We start from the raw sequence: 25302 nt of genomic DNA, 5'->3' as shown, positions 1-25302 counted from the left end.
AGAAATACATCCATGTCTTCAGCAGCAGAGAAAAGTTAATTTTTCTGATCTCTCTGCTACCACATGTCAGAGCAATCAGAATGTTTATTACCATGCACTAGTATATGAACCCTGCACAGCCTTGCAAGGGTTATTATTATTTCCACGTGAGATGATCTCCCTGCTGATGCCGAGAGCCACTTTACATGTAGCCACAATAAATGGACTGAGTGTTCTTCACTCATCTGCTGGCTCATAGGTTAAGCCACATTTCAGAGTCATCTGGTGCCATGTTGTTGCTAAAACCCAAAGCCTTTTCAGTGATTGTTGGAGCCTTAGCACAGAGAAGAGGTTTGTTCAGAAAGGCATTCTTCTTGCTGACTTACTGAGCAGCATGAGTTTGAATGCCACCCTTGAGCAGGACCACTTTCCCTGCCTGTGAGCTCCCACCAGCGCAGAAGTACAAGCAGTGGAGATGAGCTGCTAACTGCAGAGCCCTGCAAAGCTGCGTGGAGCACAGTCAATTTCAGCATAAGAGGTCTCCTGTCCTTTCTTCCTACTGTCTTCTTCGATGTTACCTCCTAGTTATTGGGAGGGTAGGCCCGGGTTTGGTAGTTAGTTTTCCTGAGGAAGCTTGTAAGTGATGGGCTTCTGCCAGTCTTGTTTCTGTTTGAAATGCTTGCCTAACGGACTGAAATTGATTAGGGAGAGCCAGCTATGTTACATAAATCTTTAAGTATTTTCTGTAGAAAGGAATTCTTCAAGAAAAAACAGTTCAAATGCATTTTAAGGAGGGCTAAGGTGCTTCCAGCAATTTTATGTCACCACTAAAACTAGTAAAATGTTGGAGGCAATTGTGTATAATTTAGTACACCGCATTTCTGCTTAGCTGAGTCGTTGCTAGGTCATTTTAGATGAGATGCGGAGGTAAAGTTAGCATGCTACAGAACGTCTTAGTTTAAGAAACATTTGTGTATGGATATAGAGTTACATTAAAAGAGGTTAAATTTCTTTTTAAAAAGATGTAATTTTTCTGATTTATGAACTTAAGTGGGAAGCTTGGGAAAATGCAATGAAATGAAGGCAAAATAAAATGGATTTTCATCCCCTGAGTTAAGCACATATAGTGAGCAAGAGTTGAAATTTAGTTATCTTTCCCCAAAATTCTCTTTTCAAATCATTGTTCAGGTATACAGGTGAAATACAGGGGTGCTGAAAATAAAACATGAACCAGACAAATCTACAGGTAGTGGAGAGAATATGAAATTAGGAAGGCTGGGCTTATTCTGTCATTACTGATGACCTGGGGACCTTGGTCAGAAATTCAGTTCCTCTGGGTGTTTGTTTCTTACCTCAGAAGCAGAAAGGATTTAGGAAGTGGTGCTCTCCATTAAGAATGAATGCAGCTGTGGGGTGGCTGGGTGGCTCAGTCACTGAAATGTCCAACTTCGGCTCAGGTCAGGATCTTGCAGTCCATGGGTTTGAGTCCCACATTGGGCTCTGTGCTGACAGCTCAGAGCCTGGAGCCTGTTTCGGATTCTGTGTCTCCCTCTCTCTCTGCCCCTCCCCTGCTTGTGCTCTGTCTCTCTGTCTCTTTCTCTCAAAAGTAAATAAACATAAATTTTTTTTTTTTTTAAATGAATACAGCTGATTGAAAGCTATTCAGCATCAGGATTTTTCAACCATCCACATTCTCAACCATCATACAGCTGACCCTTGAGCAACTCAGGGCCGAGAGGGGCCGACCATCCACCCCCGACACCCCCACAGGCTGTCAAAAATCCACATGTGACTTTTGACTCCTTTTGCTTGCTGTTGACTGGAAGCCTTTCCATAACATAAACAGTCGATTAACACTTATCCTGCGTGTTATGTGTATTATGTATTTTGTTTTTAAAACAAACTAGGGAAAACAGAATGTTATTAAGAACATCATAAGGAAGAGAAAATACACTCATAGTACTGTACTGTATTTATCAAACACATCTGTATACAAGTAGACCCGTGCACTTCACACCCTAGTTGTTCAGGGGTCAGCTGTGTCTGTGATTTTCATCAGAGCAAGTGTAAATGTCTGGTTGGTGCTGGTGGCTGGCATTTCTCCCCTGCACTGTCTCCCAAATCTACCTTCTTCACCCCGGGCAGCTTTGCCCTCACCCGTGGTCAGCATTGGAATTACGTGTCAGATCACAGAGGGCTTTGTTGCAAACTAAATGGTTTAAAACCATAGGCCTAGGGGCTTTTGGGCTTTTTTCAGTGAGAGAATTGGTGGGTTTTTTCCTTCTGTTAATTCTTTCCGTTGGGAACAGAGAAGGCAGGGCGGAGGACAGAACACGGCAGAGAAGATAGTTTGACTTCATGAGTCTGCTTTCTGAGTTTGTTCTTTCTACTCTTTCCTCAAAATACAGTACGTGCTCTATCTGGCTCCTCCACTTACACCATTGAATTTGAATAAAGTATCTGTGACCTCAAGCTGTGTTTTTCAATCGCGATTGCCTCTTCCGGTTTTGGCAGGATGGCATTGCTGGCCCCCTGCCCCCCACAGCTGCATCGTGTCCCTGTAGGCCCGTTGGTGGACCCCACGCAGTGTTTGTGCTCCTGCTCAGACATTGACCGAACAGTGGACCTCAATCACTTAGGGTTTAGGTCTGAAGACAGTAGCTATTGCTTATTCATTTGTTCTCATAAGCAGTTGGGAAGATAATAGTTTTTTTTTAATGAGTTTTTTGTGTCCAGTTTAAAAGCCACAGAGGTGCCTGGGTGGCTCAGTCAGTTAAGCATCTGATAACTCTTGATTTTAGCTCAGGTCATGATCTCATGGTTCGTGAGATCAAGCCCCGTGTTGGGCTCTGTGCTGACAGTGCAGACCCTGCTTGGGATTCTCTCTCTCCCTCCCTCTATCTCTGCCCCTCTCCTCACTCTCTCTGCCCCTCTCCTCACTCTCTCTCTCAAAATAAATAAACATTTAAAAAAAAAAAACAACATATCATTTGGTAGCTCACCAAATCTCTGCATGTTCTAATCACTTTTTAAAACATTCTGAAACTCTGCAGGAGTGTTAGAATTACACAAGTGATGTTCAGTGTCCCATCCGGCATAAAATAAGAACCTTTTAAGTGAAATTCTCTGTCAGAGGGGACATTTGGAAACTTGTAGCTGCTTTTCTGTACTGATATTTACTGGGTGGTAGCTTAAGTTTTTAGGCTGCTTAGAAATCGACAGTAGTATGACGACTTGTTCTGGAGGAAGAGAGAGGACGCTGCCCTGAAACCATTAGTGTCCTCCTTCCTTGCTCTCCTCCCAAGTGTTAAGTTGTGGCTGCACCAAAGGCATATCCCCTTGAAGCTGGTTGTCACCGTGTCCTCTTGTGCTTTCTCTGGGGACCTTGGGCACCCTGTCCTGGTGCAGATAACCGGAGGAGCGGGGTTCGTGGGCTCCCACCTCACGGACAAGCTCATGATGGATGGCCACGAGGTGACTGTGGTGGACAACTTCTTCACTGGCAGGAAGAGGAATGTGGAGCACTGGATCGGCCACGAGAACTTCGAGCTGATTAACCACGACGTGGTGGAGCCACTCTACATCGAAGGTAAGCGAAAGCGCACATCAACAGCGCGATGAGCGTGGTGGGGCTGCTCCCCAGAGCAGCCAACCGGCCTGGCCACAGTGAGTTTGGGCTCTGCCTTCTTTCTGAAGTAGTCTCACCAGGTACAAGGCACTATCCTAGTTTCTGCAATGAGAGAACAGTTACGGCAGCGTGGATATTTGACTTCGCTATTCCGAACACCCCTGGCTTTGGACATAGCGGTCCTTTCAAGGAGGGCTTGTGTAGTGCACAGTCCTCCCCACTGCACGGCAGGTCTGGTGGCTGTCACTCGTGTGACAGTACTCGTAGCTTCATGCGGGGCACCGGCTGGTGTGGAATGTGGCACTAGTAGTGAAATTCCACATCTAACTTTGCCACTCCACAAACTTTGCGGGTTTGGGCACTGCAGTGGGCCGGATGGATCCCCCCAAACATATGGCTTAACCCCTGGAACCTGTGAGTGTGGTCTTATGTCGGGGAAAGATGTTTGGTGACATAATCAAGTTAAGGATCTCAAGATGAGCTCAGCCTGGATTACCCGGGTGGGCCATATGGAAATATACGTGTGGAAGTGCCATTGGAAAATGGCAAGTGCCTTTATAGGAGACAGAATGGACAAGACACAGACGCATGGGGAGAAGAGCAGGTCCATGAAGACCAAGGCAGAGATTGAAGCCATGCAGCCCCAGGCTCAGGACCACCTCAAAGGCAAGGAGGGATTCTCTCCTAGAACCTTTGGGGAAAGTGTGGCCTTGCTAACACCTTGTTTTCTAGATCTGTGGGAAAAGAAATTTCTGGTGTTTTGGTTCACCTGGTGCATGGTACTTCAGTTACAACAACGGCCACAGGAGGCTGATATGGGGGGCCTCCGGTAGACATTTTTCGAGATTGTCTGAGGTGTACTGAAGAGAACCTCCAGCAGGTGCTTGGCTAGCAGACCTCCTAGGATCAGCAGACCTGCTGTTAATTCTCATTTAAATCCGACCGGAGCCCTGAGAGGTAAATGGTGTCATCCCGTTTTGATTATTTATGGAAAACCGGAATCGGGTCGTGGCCTGCCCAAAGCCATAGGGCTATTAGTGGTAGAGCCAGAATTCAGCCTTGGGTTTCAGGCTCCAAAGCTCGTTCGTCACCCGCCCCTCCTCCTCCTCCTACGGGTAGTGTAGCGTTCTACTTTTCAGTATTACCATGTCGGGGACATTTTCCTGCGTCTGCATAATGAAAAATATCTTGGAGAGCCAGTGTAACTGTGCAGTATCATTGTATGGGGACACCGTGCTTTATTCACTCCTGCCCTTAAAGTTCTCCAGGATTTCATTTATAACTGTCTTTGTCTGAACTTTATTTCCTTAATCAAGTGTTCAAATATGAATTACGCCAAATGCTGATCCGTTTCCTTCATTGTTTGTTGGGGTCTGTGTCACTAATGCATGAGTGGCATTCAGCATTAGCTTCCAAAACTGCTAACAAGATGGGTTTGCTAATTTGGTAGAAAAACCCACGACTTCCTGGTGACAGAAGAAAAAAAAGTTAGATTTTCTAACATGTTAATTCAGAAAAGAAATCTAAACAGTTTATTTTGCTTTTTTAAAAAATGTTTGTTTTTTATGTGAGTTCATAATAGGGATGTTAATCATCCGGTATATACTTAACACCTGCCCTTCTTCCCAAATCTGGCTTTTGCCTTTAATTTTTGTAATTCTAGGCTCATCTGTTTATTTCCCTCTTTGCTGTTCTATTTATTTTATGCTTATAAGAGTCCCAAGAATAGAGAAATATTTAGCCATGGCGTTTTTGGTTTGTGTGATATTTTTGTTTCTTTTTAAACATTTAATTATTTAATCTATCTGGGATTATTTGGGGGTTAGGCTATAATTTGTAAAGCGAACCAGATTATTTAGGTAACAGATAAATTGGCTGACTTTCCCCCTGGACTTGACCATGGGTTTGCTCTGAGGGTTAACTGAGGTCATGCATGTGATAGGCAGAATTGCCAAGTGCAGGAGTCAACGCGCTGCAGTGAAAGGCCCTGCTCTTGGCATTGAGGCCATGAATCAGCTGGCTGTAAGATAGTGAGATTACCTGGGATTATGTGGGTGGACCCGCATAATCACATGAGTTCTTAAAAGCAGCAGCAGCAGGCAGAGAAGCCAGCTGGGGAGATCTGGTAGAAGGGATGCCTCGGAGAGACAGGCAGTAGAGAAATCTGGAAGATTCAAGGTATGAGGAGGACTTGACCCACTGCTTCTGGCTTCAAAAGCGGCCGTTGTGAGCCAGGGCCCACGGGCAGTCTCTGGGAGCTCCCAGTCGACAGCCATCAGGGAGATGGGGACCTCAGTGCTGCAGCCTCGTGGAACTGAGTTTTGCCAACACCTCGAATCACCCTCTGATGGCAGGAATGCAGCCCTCCCTGCTGATACCCTGATTTCAGCCTGTGAGGGCAGAGCAGAGAACCAGCTGAGCCACACGGTGCCTGGCTTCTGACCTGCAGACCCAGTAGATGATAAATGGATATTTTTGTAGCCTCTAAGCCTGTTAGGGCATCAGTAGAAAACCACAGGGCTTGGCACAAGGTCTGGCCCACAGTAAGTGCTCCCCAAATAGTAGCTATTATTATTATTATTACTCTTTTCCCTTTTTGCACATGCGAGTAAACATTTGTGAAATGTAACTACTGATGACATAATTTGAGTACTACGGAGAAACCAAAACTTAGTAAAAATGGTATGTTGGTAAGTAAATTACTTGCTTTGCCTCTGGGCTTTGACACCAAAACTATCCGAGGCCACATCTGCTTCTGGAAGTAGACTCTGTGTGGAGAACACACACGTGAACTCACGACGTGGGCTCACGAGAAGGGTTGACATTTTCTGTCCTTTGCTGGCAGTGGGAGTGGCACCAGTGTGGCAGAACAGAAGACGTTTCTCCACCTCCGTAGTCCAAGCCCGTGTTTCACTTTCTCCAGCTTTAGCGTGAGTCTTCCATGCCCGTGACAGTCTGCCCACCCCTGCCCCGATCACCCCATCTCACTGCTTCTACCCCCACAGTGCCCACCTGAATCCAAGCCCCTTATGGGAAGATGGGCATTGTTCAATCCTGCGTGTGGGTACGGTTGTGTGTTTCAGAGGGAATAATCCTTCCTCGCCTTAAATCAGATACAGCATGAATTTAACCGGATGAACTTAGTTTGATTTGCCTCCTTTCCTCGGTGTTGCATTCACACAAAGGAGGACATAAGTTAGGGCACCCTTGAGTGCCCCATCATTGCCTCGTGCTTCTAGTACCTGCTATAGTTCACTTAGACTTCTCTTTAGATTTTCCTCAGATTGAATTTCACAGCCTGTACTCACCTGAAGCGGTGTTACCATTGGTGTAGTGTGTATGCAGATGTTTTTTTTTTTTTTAATTAATTTATTTATTTTGAGAGAGACAGAGACAGCACTAGTGAGAGAGGGGCAGAAAGTGAGGGAGAGAATCCCAAGCTGGCAACACAGAGCCTGATTGGGGGCTTGAACTCAGGAAACCAAGAGAGATCATGAAATCGTGACCTGAGCCAAAACCAAGAGTCGGATGCTTAACTGACTGAGCCACCCAGGTGCCCCAATGTACGCTGTTCTTTTAGCAGTGATGAACGAGTTAATATGTCCTGTTGATGTCATAAATTATTCTCCTCCTTTGCGCGGTAGAGTGTATTACAAAGTATGTACACCCAGCATTTAATACGTAACTATTTTTTCATACCTTTTTCCTAATAAAAGAAATTCCAGTTGATCTGAAATTTACACCATAGCAGTAACGCTCTTCAGCTTCCAAAAGTATTACATGGGATTTGTTTTGGTTTGTTTCTCTGGAGCTGGCAAAATTTTGGACTATAATGGGTGTCACACAGAGGTGTCACTTAATTTGGCAGTGTCCTAGCGGAGCTTCATTGGTTTCCCTTCGGCACAGGTTTCCTCCTCTTGTTATTTTCAAAGTATAACCATTATGTTTCAGAAGCAGGGGCATTAGCCATGTAACTGTTGTGGGAAAGTAACTGTCATCTGGACTCAGATTGTGGTGGTGGAATTGGGAAGGAAGAAAGTGATTGCTACACACGCGGGGTGTGCACGTCAGGGCTGGGAATGGGGTACCGCGGAATCTGGGGACCGCTGTGTGGTCATTAACCGTAAAACTGACTTAGACCAGAGGTGCTGATGTCACAGGAGTTATGTTAGAGGCCTCTGCATTGTCTGGGCTGCGCTGTAGAGAAGAGATAGCGCTTCTTTGGAAGGAATTGTAATACCCACTGAAATAACTTGATCTGGTTTTATATTGCTTGAAAAGAACTCTGGATTTTACCAGATGTTACCATTTAAGTTTCAGAAGGTGAATCTGTATTGAGCTCTGGAAGGAGCAAAGTTAATTCTTCTTCCAGCCCATCTATTTAGGACATGGGGAAGTTTCGGAGAAGCGAGAGTTGGTGGGTAGCGGGTTGTGTTTGGGTTTTGCGAGGGAGATGCCAGGCCATGGAGATGGTGAAAATGAGGTGCAGCGTTGGGACAGCCCCCTCGTTCCAGCCTGGAGGCCTGCTGGGCAGGTGTTGGCCACGGGTGGGCTCAGTGAGAAGGGAAGATGTCTAAAGAAAGAACGTTGTGACCGTTCAGGCAAGGATTAAAGACACACAGGAAACCGAGCACTGACCCTGGAGGGTTTTCAGAATGGAGCAGACACTGCTGAAGGAGGATGGAGGTATAGATGGTCCCCGATTTAATGATGGTCCACTTAAAGATTTTCCATCTCTACGATGGTGTGGTCACAGTACACATCCAGTGGAAACCATGCTTCAGAGTTTTAATCTGGATCTTTTCCCGGGCTGAGGACATGCAGTCCTGTCTTCTTGTGATGCCGGGCAGTGGCAGTGGCCACAGCTCCTAGTCAGCCAGTGATCGCGAGAGTCAGCAGCTGGTACACTGACAACCACTCTCTGCTTTTGCTTTCAGTACGGTATTCAACAAGGTACAGGAAATATTCAATGCTTTTTACAAAGTAGGCTTTGCCCAACTGTGGGCTAATGTAAGCGTTCTAAGCATGTGTGCGGTAGGCTAGACTAAGCTGTGTGTTCAGGAGGTTATTTTATTAGCACTTCCCCATCATGTGAATTTCACATAGTTTTATTGGTGTTGTCTCGGGTGTCTGCAAGTTTGCAAGTATGGGGCCATTATGAACCTTGCTTGAGAAAGCCACCCCGTATACACATCGAAGTCACTGTTGTCATTGTCTTAGACTCATGTCCAGGCTCCTGATGTATATATAGCCTGGGCCCCTCCCAAAAGCTGTTCCAGTTTACTTGTCCGCCATCTGTACAAGCAGCAACCTTGAGACCAACATCTCTGTAGAGGACAGAAAACAACAGAGACGTCCATTGCGTCATGGGAAGCCCGGTCCTGGAACATGCAGTACCTGAGTAAGAGGTCCAGAACAATGAAAGCAGAAAATAACAATTGCAAACACTTAATGAATACTCACTGTGTTCCAGGCACTATTCTAATCACTGTGTATAATGAACAGATTTCATTCTTTCAACATATGGGTGAGGTAGGCATTTATTATCCTCATGTGCAGGTGAGGGAACCAGTGCGTGGAGCCCTATTACCCACCTTGTACCCAGGTGTGGAGATCCTGTGCAGGGCCAGGAGAGGTGGGCACCAAGACAGGGAAGACAGGAGAGGCTGGACTGTCACACCCAGATCCCCCAGAATTGTTCAAGAAAGATGGATAGAAACTGTGTTTGCCAAGGACACTGGGTCCATGTTGACGTAGGTATTTGAGGAGTGCTGTTCTGATTAGAATATTTTTGTTGAATTATAATTTAGAAAATTTTTTCTCTCTTTCAGTGTTTGTTGCAAATGTTAACATAAAATGTAGAGGCTGCAGATCCGAGATCCCCCGCTTTGTTCAGCTTGGAGCCATGGGGAAATCCTGCAGTGAATCTCTGGCATCATAGGTGCTTTCTCACCATGGTGTTATCACAGTGACCCCCTGGCACTTGGAGGAGATTCCAGGGGAGGTGCGGGTGGCTGCCAGCTGCAGGAAATTGACAGGCAGCAGCACTGACCATAACTTTGGGTCCTGGGGCTGAGCCAGACCTCTGGCATGCACAGTCTTCCCTTCGTATTAAGTCAATATTATTTGATATGAAATGAAGGCAAAATCCCACTGTTTGAGTTCTTTGTGCCAAGAGAAATTTGGTCTTTACACTGAAACGTTATGTATCTTCTTAAATCCTGTTTTCCATCGTAAATACTGGTGTTGGGGGACAAGGGTTAGGCCTCGCGTTATTCCATGTTGCAGAGAGGGACACCTTGTGTAGTATTTGTGGCAGGGCTCCAGCCTGGACTGCAGGGAAAGAAAACGTGTAAGGAGTATCTTTACGTCGGGGTTCTGCTGTATGCTAAATAATCCCACAAGTTCACAGCAAGAATCAACCTTTTGTTTTATTTTGTAGTTTTTCCAAAGCTGCAGGGTGCAACTCCTTACCAGTTAAGTAAGGTGTGGCTCTGGCACAGGGAGGCGGTTGGACTGGGCTATGCTAGGAAGTTGCGCCAAAAAAAACCAAATAAATAATAAATAAATCACCAGGAGATGTAAACATTCAGTAGGCTTTTATGTGGATTTCGCCTTTGGTAGGAGAGCACGCTCGTTTTTTTTCATGGAACCTGAACAATTTGGGGTTTCTCAGGAGTCATTCAATTTCTACACCTTATTCCTTCTATATTTGTATATCATCTGTGTGGACTGCAGGCACAGTGAAATTCATCTTGAAAACATATAAAACGTTCGTTGTGGTGCGTGTAGTTGCAGTATTATTTTCAGAATCCGTGGTGGGGCCGAACGAGCCTCTGCCATACCCTCCCCTGGCCCATCCTCTTCCCAGCATGAAAATAATGTCCTGTGTTTTGGCAGGCATACTGTTTTGGACCTATTTAAGGAAATTCTGTGAAAAAGGAAAATACTGGCTTGCTTTACTGTTTCCCTTTCTTGATCATTAATTTGAGCTAATCTTTTAGGGCTCATTTCTCAGGCTCCTATTTTTCTCTCCATGATTACAGCACATGGCCCTGGAAAACGTGACAGGGTCGCAGGACGGTCACGTGTTGGTCAAGTCCAGAGGCACAGCTCCAGCAAATGAGAGGGCATGCCTTTCTACTTGTTTCTTCCTCTCCCTCCCCTGAACTTAGATTTTTGAATGCCACGCTCATTTTTGGTGTACTTTTTGATAAGGCAGTTGACATTTTTTTGAGGGCTTTTCTCCCCCTCTGGGATGTGAGGGTTAACTTTACTGTTCTGTTATTATTAATATTACTTAGTACTTTCGTAGCACCTCTCATTCCGATTATTTATGTTATGCGTGTTCTAAAGTCCCCCCCCCCCCCCCCCTCCTCTTCGTAATTCCTTACCCGGATAGTTAGTCAACAGCCTCCATCGTGTGGTCCTTTTTAGGACCGGAACCAGAGTTACTGTCATTAATGCTATAGGCAGAACACGTTCTCATGGGAAGGAGGGGCTGTTGGAAATGATTTTCATAGGATTTCAGGTTCCTCTTCAGTGCATCAGTGTTGCTACTTAGGCATCATGACATAGTTTTTATAGGGCATACCTTACTTACTAGCCTTTCCAAGGGGTAACAGAAGCTGCACTCAGGCTGAGCTAGCAGATGGAATAGTCTTTTGAATGAAAAGGCCCCAGTCTATGGCTCGTCTCTTCACTCAGCTAACTTTTAGTGAGCACCGTTCCCAAATTGGCCCCGGCCAAGGCGCCATGTAGGGGAATTTATTTTCCATGGCAGATTCCTAGGCCTGTCTAGCCATTCTGATGCATTAGGTCTGCCCAGGAATCTTCCTTCATGTGTGCTCATAGGTAACAAGGGCGGCCCCCCTGCTGCAGAGAGCAAAGCTGTGTGGAGATCTGAGGAAAAAGGATTGCTTCGTGTGCTCAGTGAGCTTTTCATCTGGTGAACAGGATGTGTAGGAAGCACTTGACAAGGCAGAACGCAGTAATTAACCAGTGGCACAGGCAGCCGGTGGTAAGAGTGATTATCTCTGACCAGGGCCTGCAAGAAGGCTCCCCACACAAACTGACATCTGAATTGAGCCTTGCAGGAGAAAGTATGGATTCTGCATATGCAAAGGAGATGGAGCGGATAAGAAATGCTTGCACCTTTTATTTGATGTCAGACTCACAAGGGATGGGCTCTCAGGGCACCCTTTTCTCCCGCGGTCTTTGATGCTTTGGGGACCTTCCTTTCTTCGCTGCATAGGTTGTCACCTCAAGAGTAAAAGCAGTGCTGAATGATGTCTTCTGTGAGATCACAACCCGTACCCTCGATTTGCACGGTCTTTGGGGAGCACGTGGCAACTGCACCTGCATGAGCAGAAATCCGGAGGTCGCAAGCTCAGTTCCAGGCACGCGCGAGTAGGCTCTTTGGGGTGGCACTCAGCTCTGAAGGTTCGGCCAGATTTACTGCATTGTGGATCTGGCCTGCTTCTGCCCGAGAGAAGCAGTGGGGTGTGATGAGATGTTTTATAAAGAGAAAATGCAAGGACTTCTGGGCGGCTCAGTCGGTTAAGTGTCCCGACTCTTGATTTTTGGTTCCGGTTATGATCTCGTGGTTCATGGGAATAAGCCCTGTGCCAGGCTTTACACTGAGAGAGCAGAGCGTGCTTGGGATTCTCTCTCTGTCCCTCTTTCCCTGCCCTCCCCCACTCATGTTTGCACTCTCTCTCCCCCTCTCTCTCAAAATAAATAAACTAAAAAATAAAAAAAATAATTGGAAATGCTGTAGCTGAATGTGGAGTTAGTGGTCAGCTACATACACCTGTGTTCTTGAGCTTTGAAGCAGGTGAGCACGAACAGACTGCTGTTACCGGTCCTGTCTGTAAGCTGGAAAGGACTAAACTGCCTTAAAATGATGGCATTTTGTGAGACCTGTCTTGTTAACTTACAGGTCTCACAGTAAAATCTTTGTTTGCTTCTTATTTTCAGCTACTTATCAACTGCGAGTAACTTGGGGGAGGGGGGAGGGTGAGAAAGCAATCCTAGGATTTTCCTCTTATTTAGATAGACGCTCTTAACAAACTTGCATATTAACAGACTATAAATAATTTTCAAAGGTTTTGTGTTTTCTTAAAGAAAGATTGGTCTTTCAAAAGTGTGGGTTCTACTTTTAAATTAGTAGTCTTCAAATGTGGCTTTAAAAGTATCTTGTCTATAAAGGTCCACAGTCTCCCTGCCTGAGACGTCTGCCCCTGGATGCCAGGGGTCTAGGCATCTTTCACGCGAAAGCTTCACTGGGTGACAGATACATAGCAAGGATTGACTGAGAATCTTGAATGACTGGCAGTGGCTCATGAGCCTTATTTTTAGCTCTTATATTCCCAGAGTAGAGAAAGGGAAGAGAACACATATGTACACAAAAAACTATTCATTTTGACTTCAGCTTTAGTAAGTTATACCCTTTTTCCACTAATACTCTTTTTCATCTGCTTTTATGGCTCATCAGTATCTTACTTTGTTTTTTACCATATGAACCATTGATTTCAAGTGTACTAGTCTATAGTGTTAAACATATTATGTTAGGACAGCTCTCCAGAACTTTTTCACCTGCAAAACTGCAACTCTGGACCCACTGAACAGTAACGCTCCTCCTGGTAGTCACTGTTCTACCTTGCGTCTCTGAGTTTGACGACTCTAAGTACCTCGTGTAAGTGGAATCCTACTTTTCATGACCGGATTATTTCACTTAGGGTGATGTCCTCAAAGTACATCTATGTTGTAAGTATGTGACAGGATTTTTTTCAATTTTAAGGTTGAATAATATTTCAGTGTGTGTGTGTGTGTGTGTGTGTGCGCGCACGCACGTGCACGCTAATGCTATATTTTGTTTATCTGTTCATCTATCTGTGGATACTTAGGTTGCATCTACTGGGGGCCATTGTGAAGAGTGCTGCTATGAGCATGGGTTTATAAATTTCTCTTCGAGACCCTGCTTTCAGTTCTTTTGAGCATATACCCAGAAGTGAGATTCCTGTTCTTACATTACTTCTGTGTTTAAGACTTTGAGGAATCATCACACTGTTTTCCATAGTGGCAGCACCATTTTCTGTCACCGCCAAAGTGTACAAGGGTTCCATTCTCTCCACATCCTCAACAACACTTGTTGTTTTGTTTTTGTTTTGTTTTTTTTTTATAAATTTTTTTTTTCAACGTTTTTTATTTATTTTTGGGATAGAGAGAGACAGAGCATGAACGGGGGAGGGGCAGAGAGAGAGGGAGACACAGAATCGGAAACAGGCTCCAGGCTCCGAGCCATCAGCCCAGAGCCTGACGCGGGGCTCGAACTCACGGACCGCGAGATCGTGACCTGGCTGAAGTCGGACGCTTAACCGACTGCGCCACCCAGGCGCCCCTGTTTTGTTTTTTTTTAAATAGTAGCCATCCTAATGGGTGTGAAATGATACCTCATTGTAGTTTTGATTTACATTTCTGTGATGATTAATGATGTTGAGCCTCTTATCATATGCTTGTTGGCTATTTGTATATCATTTTTGGGCATACAAGTGCCTTGCCATTTTTTCAGTTATTTGATTCTGTTGATTTAGAGTTCTTTATATATTCTGGATATTAACACCTTTTCATATATATGGCTTGTAAATATTTTCTTCCATTGTATAGTTTGCCTTTTTACTGTTAATTGTGTCCTGCGATTCTGTCAGAAAAGTTTTTAAGTTTGATGTACTCCTATTTTTCTGTTTTTGCTTCTGTTTTGTTGCCTTTGCTTTTTGTGTCCTACCCAAGAAATCTTTGCCATGATGTCATGAAGCTTTCTTCCTGTTTTCTTCTAAGAGTTTTATTGTTTTAGGTGTTACATTTAGGTCTTTTGTACATAGCGTAAGATAAGAATAAAATTTTATTCTTTTGCATGTAGATACTCAGTTTTCCCAACTGACAGTTAGAGACTGTGCTTTCTTCATTGAGTGACTTGGTGTTCTTATCAAAGATCACTGAACTATGTATACAAGGCTTTATTTCTAGACTTTGTATTCTATTCCATTGGTGTATACATCTGTCTTTATGCCAGTAACACACTGCTTTGATTAGTGTAGTTCTGTACTGTTTTGAAATCAGGAAATGTAAGTCTTCCAATTTTGTTCCTCTTTTTCAAAATTGTTTTGGCTAGTCAGTGTTCCTTGAAATTCCATATGAATTTCAGAATTTTTTTTTTCTGTATCTGCAAAAATCGCTATTGAGATTTTGATATAGTGTTGCAGAAGTATCTTCTTTTTAAAAAAATTGAGACTTTTTAATTTTTTTATTTATTTTGAGAGAGATAGAGAACAAGCAGGGGAGAGACAGAGAGGGAGGGAGACAGAATCCCAAGCAGGCTCCATGCCGTCAGCGTAGAGCCCAATGCGGGGCTCAAACTTATGAACTATGAGATCGTGAGCTGAGCCAAAATCATGAGTTGGACACTTAAGCGACTGAGCCACTCAGGCATCCCCAAAATTAAGACTTTTTAAAGCAACCACATCAGAAGTTTTCTGGAATAGTCTTGGCAAAAAAGAAGCCTTGTAAATAATCCAGAAGATGGGGCCTATAGTCTTTTACATGTTGTTTTTGCTTTCTTGAGGGATGGTCATGGTATTGGAAAAACATATCCTTACCAGGTTTTTCCATGAGCCTGTGCAGTACCTAGAACCCCTTCCCCAAAGATACTGTCTTCATAGAACCATCCGGCTTCTGCTTTCTCCTAGTCTTGGTGGCTCATGTGTACTGAGCCTCCCAGATGTGCTTGGGCTTGAAAGACTGTGATAATTAGTGTGAATTAAGTAGAGACCAAGCTCACAGCCTAGAATATTATGCTCTTGTGTGGAGGCATCATTTCTGCCCCTTGTGTGAAGATAAACTGTCATCGGCTCTCACCCCTGGGTGAGTGTTCGGAAATAGCCCCGGCCCCTGAAGGCACTGTGGTGATTCCTATGCCATCCGGGCATGACAGGAGATTTTCAGGAGGGCATGGGTGGTGAGTGAGTGTCGGTGGGGAAGGTGGGCATTTTTTGGTGGGAGGGGACGTTTTCTGAGAAAGTTACATTGGAGAATTCACCATGGGAACTGTTTTTCCTAGTTTGCCGGTTTGCCTGTGGTTTCTAAAACCTAGCCCCTAATGTGCCATTACCTAAAAAGAGAGCAGTGGTCCCTGGTTAGGAAGAGGGTGGGAGGCCAAGGAGGTCCCTGTGGGCCCTCTTGAATGGGCGCTGAAGCCATGTACAAGGAGGTTCGTTTTGGCTGTGGTGTTTCATATCCTTGGCTCGCTGTGATGGTGGTGACATTTTCTTTCACCTGGAGCTGAAGTGCAGTGGCACAGAATAGACTTTGTCTGGAGGGATGGCTTTCCTATACATGCTATTTGACAGGGAGACATTGCTTCCCAAGGGCCTCTCTGCTGTGTGGCAGGTGCTCCTGACCCTGGAGAGCAAGGGTTGGGGATGGGGATGTTCCAGTGAATGCCTGTACACAGGGGAGTCATGCAGAACCCAGTCATTTCACCATTTGTGGCTTTAAAAACCACCCTCCGACTACAACTGTAGTGATGGCAATACCGTATAATGCTCAAAAAGCTCTGGGTTTGGATTAAAATGGAACTGGGTTCAAATCCTGGCATTGTCATTATTTAACTGCTTCACCTGCAAGCTTCATAATCTCTTATGTAAAACAGGAATAATGGTGTTTTACCCTCAAAATTATGGTGATTATTACAATGCGTTATCAGCTGCTTAGTGATTGGTGCCAAAATCCAGGTTCTCGGAATGTCTCTTGCTCTGAATTAAGTGGTCTTCATTGTCAGTGCAAATCCAGATTCTATCTTGGTATTTAAAGTCTCACATGCTGTAGCTGGACCAAATTTTCACTGAGACCTTTCAGAGCCACAGCAGAAACTCTTGCCTTGTAGCCTCACCCTTTCCCGTCCCTGGTATGCAGCACACCCACTCCCAAGTAGCCCAGCCGGGAATGAGCTCCTGGCCCATCTCTCTGCACAGCCAGGCCCACCTCAAAGCAAGACCCCCTTGCCCAGTCTCCTTCATCAGGCCAGAATCCCCCAGAGCTGGTGATTTGTCATTGTATCCCCACCCTTGTCCTGTGTCCTTCACCAAATAGGCATTCAGTGAGTGAAGTCTTATTATTAATGTTAGTTTCCAGTGTGTCTTTTTGCTCGTGAGCCACTAAGCAGATCCTCAATAAATAATCAGTCAATGAGGGGGCGCCTGGGTGGCTCAGTCAGTTGGGCGTCCCACTTCAGCTCAGGTCATGATCTCACGGCTCGTGAGTTTGAGCCCCGCGTCACGCTCTGTGCTGACAGCTCAGAGCCTGGAGCCTGCTTCTGCTTCTGTGTCTTCCTCTCTTTCTCTCCCTCCCCCGCTCACGCTGTCTCTCTCTGTCTCAAAAATAAACAATGAAAACAAAAATTAAAAAATAATCAGTCAGTGAAAAACAGAAACTACCCCCCAACTGTCATCTCAGGGTCTGGTTTTATGTACACAAGATTTGCAAAAACAAAGCAAAAGATTATTTCCTCCCGTACGTTAGTGCTTTTATGTCAGATTGGTTTTACAAATTAAAAACCTTGCTTGCTTTGGATGTTCATGTTTAATTCAGTGTCTGAAAAATTGGTCTTCCTCCTGATTTGCATGCTGTATCTGGGACAGATCTCAGAAAACAGTCAACTCTGGAATCAGATTGACTCTCGTTAGAGAACAGGCCCAGATTACTGGGCCCCCATGTGTTTTTGTTGCAGACAATTAGACTTTCTATTTTTGTTTAAAGTTCTTCTAATTGCAAAAGCAAATTACTTTTTATGAAGAGTAAAACAGTAACAACTAGAATTTCAGTGCTACAGAAATGCCTGTATCATACAGTCTGATTCTTGGGACTTCAGAATATTTTTAATGTTTTCCGTGGAAATCACGAACTTCCATTTTTGTCTCCTTTAGTTGACCAGATATACCACCTGGCCTCTCCGGCCTCCCCTCCAAACTACATGTATAACCCCATCAAGACGCTGAAGACCAATACGATCGGGACGTTAAACATGCTAGGTAAGTTGTCCTTCCCTTATTTTGCAGCTGTTTTGGGGAATGTTGTAGGCAATCCCAGGCATAGGCCATCGACGTTCTGTTAGAGCTTGGTCTTAGACTTTAGACCCCTCCCTCACCCCTGGAGTGACTTTACGAGCCATCAGAGTTGTCATGGGGGACACCACCATCCTAGTAACCAGTCTGCACTGCCACAGTTGAATCCCCTGAGAGTGACCACCTGTCACTGTGACTGTGTGTGTGACTGTGACACCTTCCTTCACTTTACCCTGTGATACATGGTGTGTGTGCCTCTGAGCTGGAAGAGGCACTGGCGACTCTGATCCAAGGCCAGGTCGGTGCGGACTGCGCGCACGGGGGTTTCAGGAGTGCCCCTGGGAGGAGCAGAAAACCAGCCGACCTTATGGGGTTGTCCAAGCTGAGTGCCCAAGTCTAGGCTGAACTGCGGGATTCACCAAAGGGGGCCACGGGTGCGTGTTACAAACAACATGCCGTAGATTGGTAGCTGTGGATAATGCGTACTTATGAATGCTTGAAATCAAAGGCATCTCAAGTTTGACACAGGTTTCAAAAACTGGGAGTTTTGATTAGTTGCAAAGTGGGGAAAAAGGAACCACTTTTTAAAATGTCAAGTGAAAAATGGATTTAATTATGGTAACATTTAAGACAGCTTCTATAAATGGGTTTGGGAAATGCAGCACTAAATTGTAATTCGAGGGAAGCATGGAGACAAGGGACCGACAGGGATGCCGGAGACTGGTTTTCAGTCCTCGTAGACTAAACAGTTTGAGGGGTCCAGCTCTGCAAGAAATAGATGATTCATTCTCCTAGTGTAGAAGGGGCTTTGTTCCCTTTGTTACAACCCCTGCCCTGGTCACTAGACAGAACAGGGTCTCCCTTCTGCTCAGAGGTAAGACACTGGTAGAGCTGCCTGCTGCTCCCACCCCTCCCCACACTCCCTCTGCCGCCCCAGCCGCCTCCTTCGTACCCAAGTGAGATACAACAGAGGAGCCACCAAGCATGTGATGTTTAAGAAGATAGCATCCATTGTGCAGTCACTGTGCCCAGGCACCGTCCTGTCTTTTGACAGGGAACTTGGTGTTTCCTGGAGAAGGCGATACATGGGCCCAGGCACCAGTGACACCAAGGAGGAAGGGAATGTTCCCAAAGGGAGGTGCCAGTGAAATGCTGTTAGAGTTCCAGGCAGAAGGGACTCGTGGGCCATGGGTGAGATTGGACCTGGAAGTCCTGAAGGAATGATAAACTCCTTTCAGGAATGACAGGGACAAAAGCTGAAGGTGGGGGACGGTCGCTCGGCCGCAAAGACTTAAGAGGGACTTCATATTCCAGACGGAAAGAGGTGCTGTCATTAATCGCTTTGCACTTGAGACAAGATGCAGTGAACCCCGCCCTGGCCTCTTCCTGGTGGGGCCCTTCCCTCTCTGTGGCTCCCCACTTCTCTGGGCCCGTGCTCGGTTTCTTCAAGATGAGACCCCTTTGTCCAGTCTCTGCATAAACATCTGGGCACTAGAACAACACAGGTGGGGCTCCCCTGGCTCCCCGCCGAGGGGTCCTCACGATGATGGAGATGCTCTGGGTCCTGAGTGTATCCATGTCAGTGTCCTGCTTGGGATATTGTACTCTGGTTTTGCAGCCTTTTACTGTTGGGGGGAATTCAGTAGAGGCTATGCAGGGTCTCTCTCTGTTGACTTTGTATGACCACATTTGACTCTACAGTTACCTCAAAAGTGTATTACAAAAAAAAAAACAAAAACATCCTGGGGTCCTTCCTTTTGAAACTGCTACCGATATGTCTATGCAGTGATGTGGTACAGTGATCACTCGGCAGACTTCCGAGGGCTGAAATAGGAGAGAAAGAGACAGACCTGTGGTGTTGGTAGCCTTAGCCTATAAATTCCAGATCCTGCTACGTCCCTTTTTAGCATTTATTTGTTCCAGCATGTTGTGGCATTTGCACAGATGATCTCCAGATCCTTCCTGTTTGGCAGCCCTGCTCTCTTGTTCTTGGGCGTCTTCATGGCTCCCTGCTTTCCTCCCCTGGGTGCTCCCACACCCACACCCCAGGACCCCTCATGCCAGGGCCCTTCTGTGTCACCTGGCTGCCTCCAGAAGTGCCCGCAGGCTGTGTGCGTACACCCAGCTCCCAGCCCCAGCACTTCACAGACACCTCGCTGGACCTCTGCCCCGTGGGCGGGCATGCGTGCAGCACTGGGTGTGTGGCACCTCCGGCCTGTCGATTTGGTGGCATCTGTCCACAAAGGCTCCATGGGGGAGTACGTTCGGGAGCCATTGGGTTAAGTGAAGGGCGATGGGCCTCTTTGGCACACAGCTGCCGTGAGCCTCTGATGAACATTGGGACTTTGTGAGTGCCTAGAGACTTTCCATACCTACCTGACTACCACCGAGCACAGTGTTCTAGTCCATTTTGCCTGCAAGGGGTCTGTGCAGGAAAGCGTTTAGGGCCCGACACAGGGATGTCATGACTTGTTTTGGAGAAGGGGCTGTTGCAGCCGAGCCTTGAAGGAGATGGTGGGGGGGGGGGGGGGGCGGTGTGGAGGGGCCCAGCCGGCGGGGGCTGGCTCCGGCACAGTCAGAATGCCAGGGGGCACACCGAGGAAGTGGCAGGTGGGCCGCGTCACAGGGACGGTGGAAGGGAAGGTGCGTATGGCCTTGCCTTCTGCCTACTGGTGGTAACCCCGAACCCACACCTCACCAAACTAACAGATTCTCCATTTGGCCCTGCCTGCACCTACACCTACAAGTGTCCAACTAAATACTGTGCCTCTGAGGTTTCGTTTGTGTTCTTCTATTTTGGTTTTTTGTTTGTTTGCTTCAAGGTAGATACAATATGAGTGGATGGTGCACAGGGCACAGATGATCAGGTACAATTAATACTAAAAAACTGCATCAACTGGCCACAAAAACATGCATGCGCTTCTGTAACTTCCTCGTTTCCCTGAGGTTGTCAGCTTCTCTGATTGTATCTTTGCTTTCTGTAGGGCTGGCAAAACGAGTCGGCGCTCGCCTGCTCCTGGCCTCCACTTCGGAGGTGTATGGAGGTGAGTGGTGGGGCTCCCCCCGTCGTGCTTGCTCTGGGCCCATGGGACTGTCTCAGGTGAAGGAAGGAATCAAAAATGAGTGCAGGATTCCGTGTGTAAGACGGCCCAGCCCACTCTCCCTGCTTGTGCACAAGCCAGCAGCAAGGCCACCTGTCAGCCACCCGTGGTCTGCTCTCGGAAAAGCACGAACCCCTTTTCCTTCCGCCGAAGAACACCCTTGGACGACTGCTTCATGTCACCTTGCGCAGGAGGCCCCGCCATTTACAAAGCCACAGAGGGGTGTTTCCCATTCGGCTCTGAAAGGACCCCAGAAATCATGCAGTAGGGATTTTTTGGCCAGGTTAGCTGGAGCACGTTATTCTTCAGTATGAGCAGTGGGTGCTGTGAGCCTGACCCACCAAGAGCTCAGGGGTTGGCTTTTGCTTGCTTGGCAAAGAGATATGTACTGATTGCCTCACCTGTTGTATAACGACTTCTGGAAGAACCTTAAGTAGGGAATGCCAGAAAACCACGAGCCTGTTTTGCCAACCTGCAGAACTTCACCTCCCCTCCAGGCCCATTAAGCCAGCCTGGGTTAGGAGCAGGATGAGGGGTGCAGGTTCAACCCCAAACCAACGGGTGCAGGGTTGTGGAGGACGGCATTGTTGAAGCAGCAGAAGCTAGACCCTGACGTGCAACTTATCTACTTCACATTACTGTTTTGGACAGAGAAATGAAGTGAAGGGGCAAAACAGGAAGAGATGTTTGTTTTGTTTTTTTTCTTTTTAAATAAGGGAACTGATTGAAAAAAAAATCTAGAAAAAGAGAAGTTCTACTAAATGCAGTTCTATTCTTTGTAATCCCTGTGAAAATGAAATCTTGGCAGTTAAAAGCATCCACCCCCTACCTGTTCCCCTCATTGCTTTTAGAACAGACAGCTGAGTGGGTTTGCATTCCGCCTCCCTGTTTCTTTCCATAGCAAGACTTCACAAGGGGTCAGTTTCCCTTTATAAGTCATTGGATGATTCCCCTTCTCTTCCTCTGATGAGCTTTATATATCACAGTTGAGAGGGCTGAATTTTTTTTTTTTTTTTTTTTAATTTGGTGAGAGAGCACGCAGGAGAGGGTCAGAGAGAGAGGGGGAGAGAGAGAATACCAAGGAGGCTCCACACTGTCAGAGCAGCGTCTGACGCGGGGCTTGATTCCATGAACCGTGAGATCATCACCTGAGCAAGATCGAGAGTAGGACACTTAACCAACTGAGCCACCCACATGCACCTCAAAGGGCTGAATCTTTTTAAATGTCTCAGATATAAAGGTATTCCTCATATTGGCCAAAAGGGCACAGTGACATCTTTTCCCTGTCCAGCCTTCTTCCTCCTCTCACTTCATTTATTATCTGCACATTTGATGACAGTTTGTCATCAGTTTTTAGGGTTCTAAGTAACATCAGGGTGTAACTGGTCTGCTCTGATGTTTGAATAGTGCAGGAAACTGGCATTTTGTGGAGTGGGTGCTTAGTGTGTTAGCCTCACAAAATGCTGAGAAGGGGAGACTAATTGGAAATCAATTGTGACTCTAGACCTTTACTTTTATCACAGAGAGTGGGCACTTTTAAAGTGGTGTCTTGAACCTTGGGCACCCTGGACACTTCAGCCCAGGGTGCCAATTGAGGGACAGATGCATGCGTGTGCCTGGTCTTCTTTCTTACCATTTGCCAAATTTATGATGGTCTCTTTGGAGTCTAGCTTGCCTGGCCCTTGTCAGAAATTCCCAGAAAAGGCCTAATGTCAATCATCTGTTAACATCTGTGTGAAATTAAGTTGCTGGTTTTCTTCTCTCAGGGGGTATTTGCCATAGACCTCTTCTCTCATCCTGTAGTAGAAACATGCCCCCTTCTTAAGAGAATTTTAAACTACAGCACTGGATAGAGAGGTCTGAACCTGCCCCTGGATTCGGCCACACTGCAGGGGTGGGGGGCACCAGTCTCCGAGGGGGGCCGGCCGACTCGGGCACCTGTGTATTCGTGACTCTGTATCCATGAGCTGCAGTCAGATTTTGGCTATAAGATAAGCACGAGATGAATTTATAAAGCAGAGCTCCTGTACACTGTCCAGGTTTCTTGGCTATGGCTGTATAAAATTCCTAGTGTGCCATATAAATTAGGTATCCACATTCCCAAAATACACTTGTGTTAAAAAAGAATTTGTTACTAGGTTCTTTAAATGGTCTGTGCCTTTGGCACATCTTAAAATGTGATTGATTTACACACCAGAGAAACAAAAGTTGGGAAATATAAAATGTGTGCTAAGGGAACAAGCGGTCATTTGCCTTAGGGACGCTCCGTCCTTCCACCTACACAGACCAGGGTACTAATGTCTCATTGAGGCTCTCGAGTTTGTTCTAGGGTTGTTGGCACGTGGGGAAGTCCTTGTGTTCCACAGAGGTGCTCCTGAAGTTATTTCAAGAAGTACAGGCTTTGCTGTAATTACATATTTTATAAATATAAAGTTGAACCATACATCCTTTCACGTAGATTACATTTAATTATAGCTTGTATAATTAAGTGTTAAGAACAGTTTACGGGAGAGGGGCTTGCAGTTGAGAGAACCCTGGTCTTTTACTTTATTTCTTCCCCTGTAAAAGTACTGTCCAGCCTGTCCCACTGGAACTTAGAGAATGGGCAGTGCAACATTGATCAGGGCCTCTCCATTTGTAAATGTTTACCCTGGTCTTTCTAGAGCAGTCTCTTGCATCGTAAATATTCATTGTTCACGATGCATACAAGCTTGATGAACACATGGTCTCACTTTACTGCACTCACAGATCCTGAAGTCCACCCTCAGAGTGAAGATTACTGGGGCCACGTGAATCCAATAGGACCCCGAGCCTGCTACGATGAAGGGAAGCGCGTTGCCGAGACCATGTGCTATGCCTACATGAAGCAGGTATCGAACCGCATCCTGGGGGGCTTGGGGTGTAGACACATGGAGCACCTGTCCTGTCAAATGCAAAGCACCATACAGGAATGAAACGCCGTGATTAAGTGGCTACTGGGAGAGTTTAGTTTCCCACTACTGTAAATTAATAGTATTATCAGCAGCTTTTCCCGTGTATGTCCGTTTTAAAAAACAGTTTCCTGGAGATACGTTCTTTGGTTTGGAATGCTGTTACATGACTATGAATGGTACATTTCTTTATTGCTTAATTGCCCATCAGCAGTTAGTAAGTGCCTGTGTTTTCCTGAAGCCTTCAAATTAGTGAAGTTTATTTTTGTTGTTGTTTACTTTTCTTCTGAGTTATTTAATAGGCCTACAAATGAATTTATTATTGCTTTAATTTGAACTTCCTTAGGAATTGTTGCTTATATTTATTTCATACTGTTTCCTGCTTTCTTAATTATTCATTGCTGTACTGGAGGTTTCTCCCATGAATGGTGTCATGGGGCAGATCTGGTCAGCCACATGGTGTAGCCAAAAGAGCCCACTGACCAAGAGGTGGAGGGCCTCGGTTCCCACCCCAGCTCTGCCTCCAGGCAAGGACCCAGGCTAGTCCATCCTTTCCTTGGTCACTGTCCCTGAGCTTGGACCAGCTTTCTGAGGTCCCCCCAGACATGCCCTCTAGTAGAGGGAGGGATATGGGCATAAATCATTGTGGACTGCAGTCAGATGGTGTGGCCCATACTCCTAGGACTTAGAGACTTGATTGCCTGTCCCTGGGAGCAGCAGGCGACTCAGATGGCAGTGCACGTTGCATGAGGGGAGAGGCATTGTCAATGTGCCCGGCGCTGAGTGTCCCTGAGCATCTTTCTTGATGCTTGAAGCTCAGAGGAGAGTTGTCAGGAGGGGTTTTTTCCCTTATATTTTTAGTGAAATACCAACATTAAAGACCTATAAAATAACCTCTGCCTATGTGGGCATTTATTTATTCTGTCTTTTTTCTCAGCCAGAAGCAAAACTAATTGCTTTCTAAGCTACTTTGGGCAATCGACTTGTATTATCCATTTATTTTAAGAAACATTAATCAGTGGATGCCTGGGTGGCTCAGTCTTCAGAAGCGTCAGACTTTGGCTCAGGTCATGATCTCAACAGTTTGTGAGTTCAAGCCCTGCACTGGGCTCTGTTCTATCGGATCTTCTGTCTCCCCCCGTCTCTGCCCCTCCCCTGCTCATGCTCTCTCTCTCAAAAATAAATAAACATTAAAAAAATTATTTTAAAAAAGGAGAAGCATTAATCAGTTATAGAAAGGGCATAACTTTCTCATTCTTGAGTCCAGAATATCTTGACCCCGCAATTTAAGATTGCCTCCCGGGGCATCTGGGTGGCTAAGTCAGTTAAGTGTCCGACTTTGGCTCAGGTCATGATCTCGCAGTCTGTGAGTTTGAGCCCCACATCGGGCTCTGTGCTGACAGCTCAGAGCCTGGAGTCTTTCAGATTCTGTGTCTCCCTCTCTCTCTGCCCCTCCCCTGCTCTCACTCTGGCTCTCTCTCTCGCAAAAATAAATAAATATTAAAATCAAATGTACATAAGATGGCCTCCCAGGTACAGAGAAC

General features: G+C 45.9%; 1 protein-coding gene across 2 annotated transcripts in view; it reads left to right on the top strand.

Moving 5' to 3' along the window:
- The window catches only part of UXS1 (UDP-glucuronate decarboxylase 1), a 96334-nt gene that overhangs the window by 44824 nt on the left and 26208 nt on the right, over positions 1-25302 (top strand). For both annotated transcript variants that reach the window (XM_060610059.3, XM_060610068.3), the window contains exons 6-9: positions 3388-3568; positions 17590-17694; positions 20712-20771; positions 23577-23698. In XM_060610059.3, the coding sequence (XP_060466042.1) occupies positions 3388-3568; positions 17590-17694; positions 20712-20771; positions 23577-23698 (468 nt within the window). The remainder of the gene's footprint in view (positions 1-3387; positions 3569-17589; positions 17695-20711; positions 20772-23576; positions 23699-25302) is intronic.

The sequence above is a fragment of the Panthera onca genome, chromosome A3 (assembly GCF_046562875.1).
Source record: "Panthera onca isolate mPanOnc1 chromosome A3, mPanOnc1 haplotype 2, whole genome shotgun sequence".
Lineage (NCBI taxonomy): Eukaryota > Metazoa > Chordata > Mammalia > Carnivora > Felidae > Panthera > Panthera onca.
This window is presented reverse-complemented; position numbering and strand designations above follow the sequence as displayed.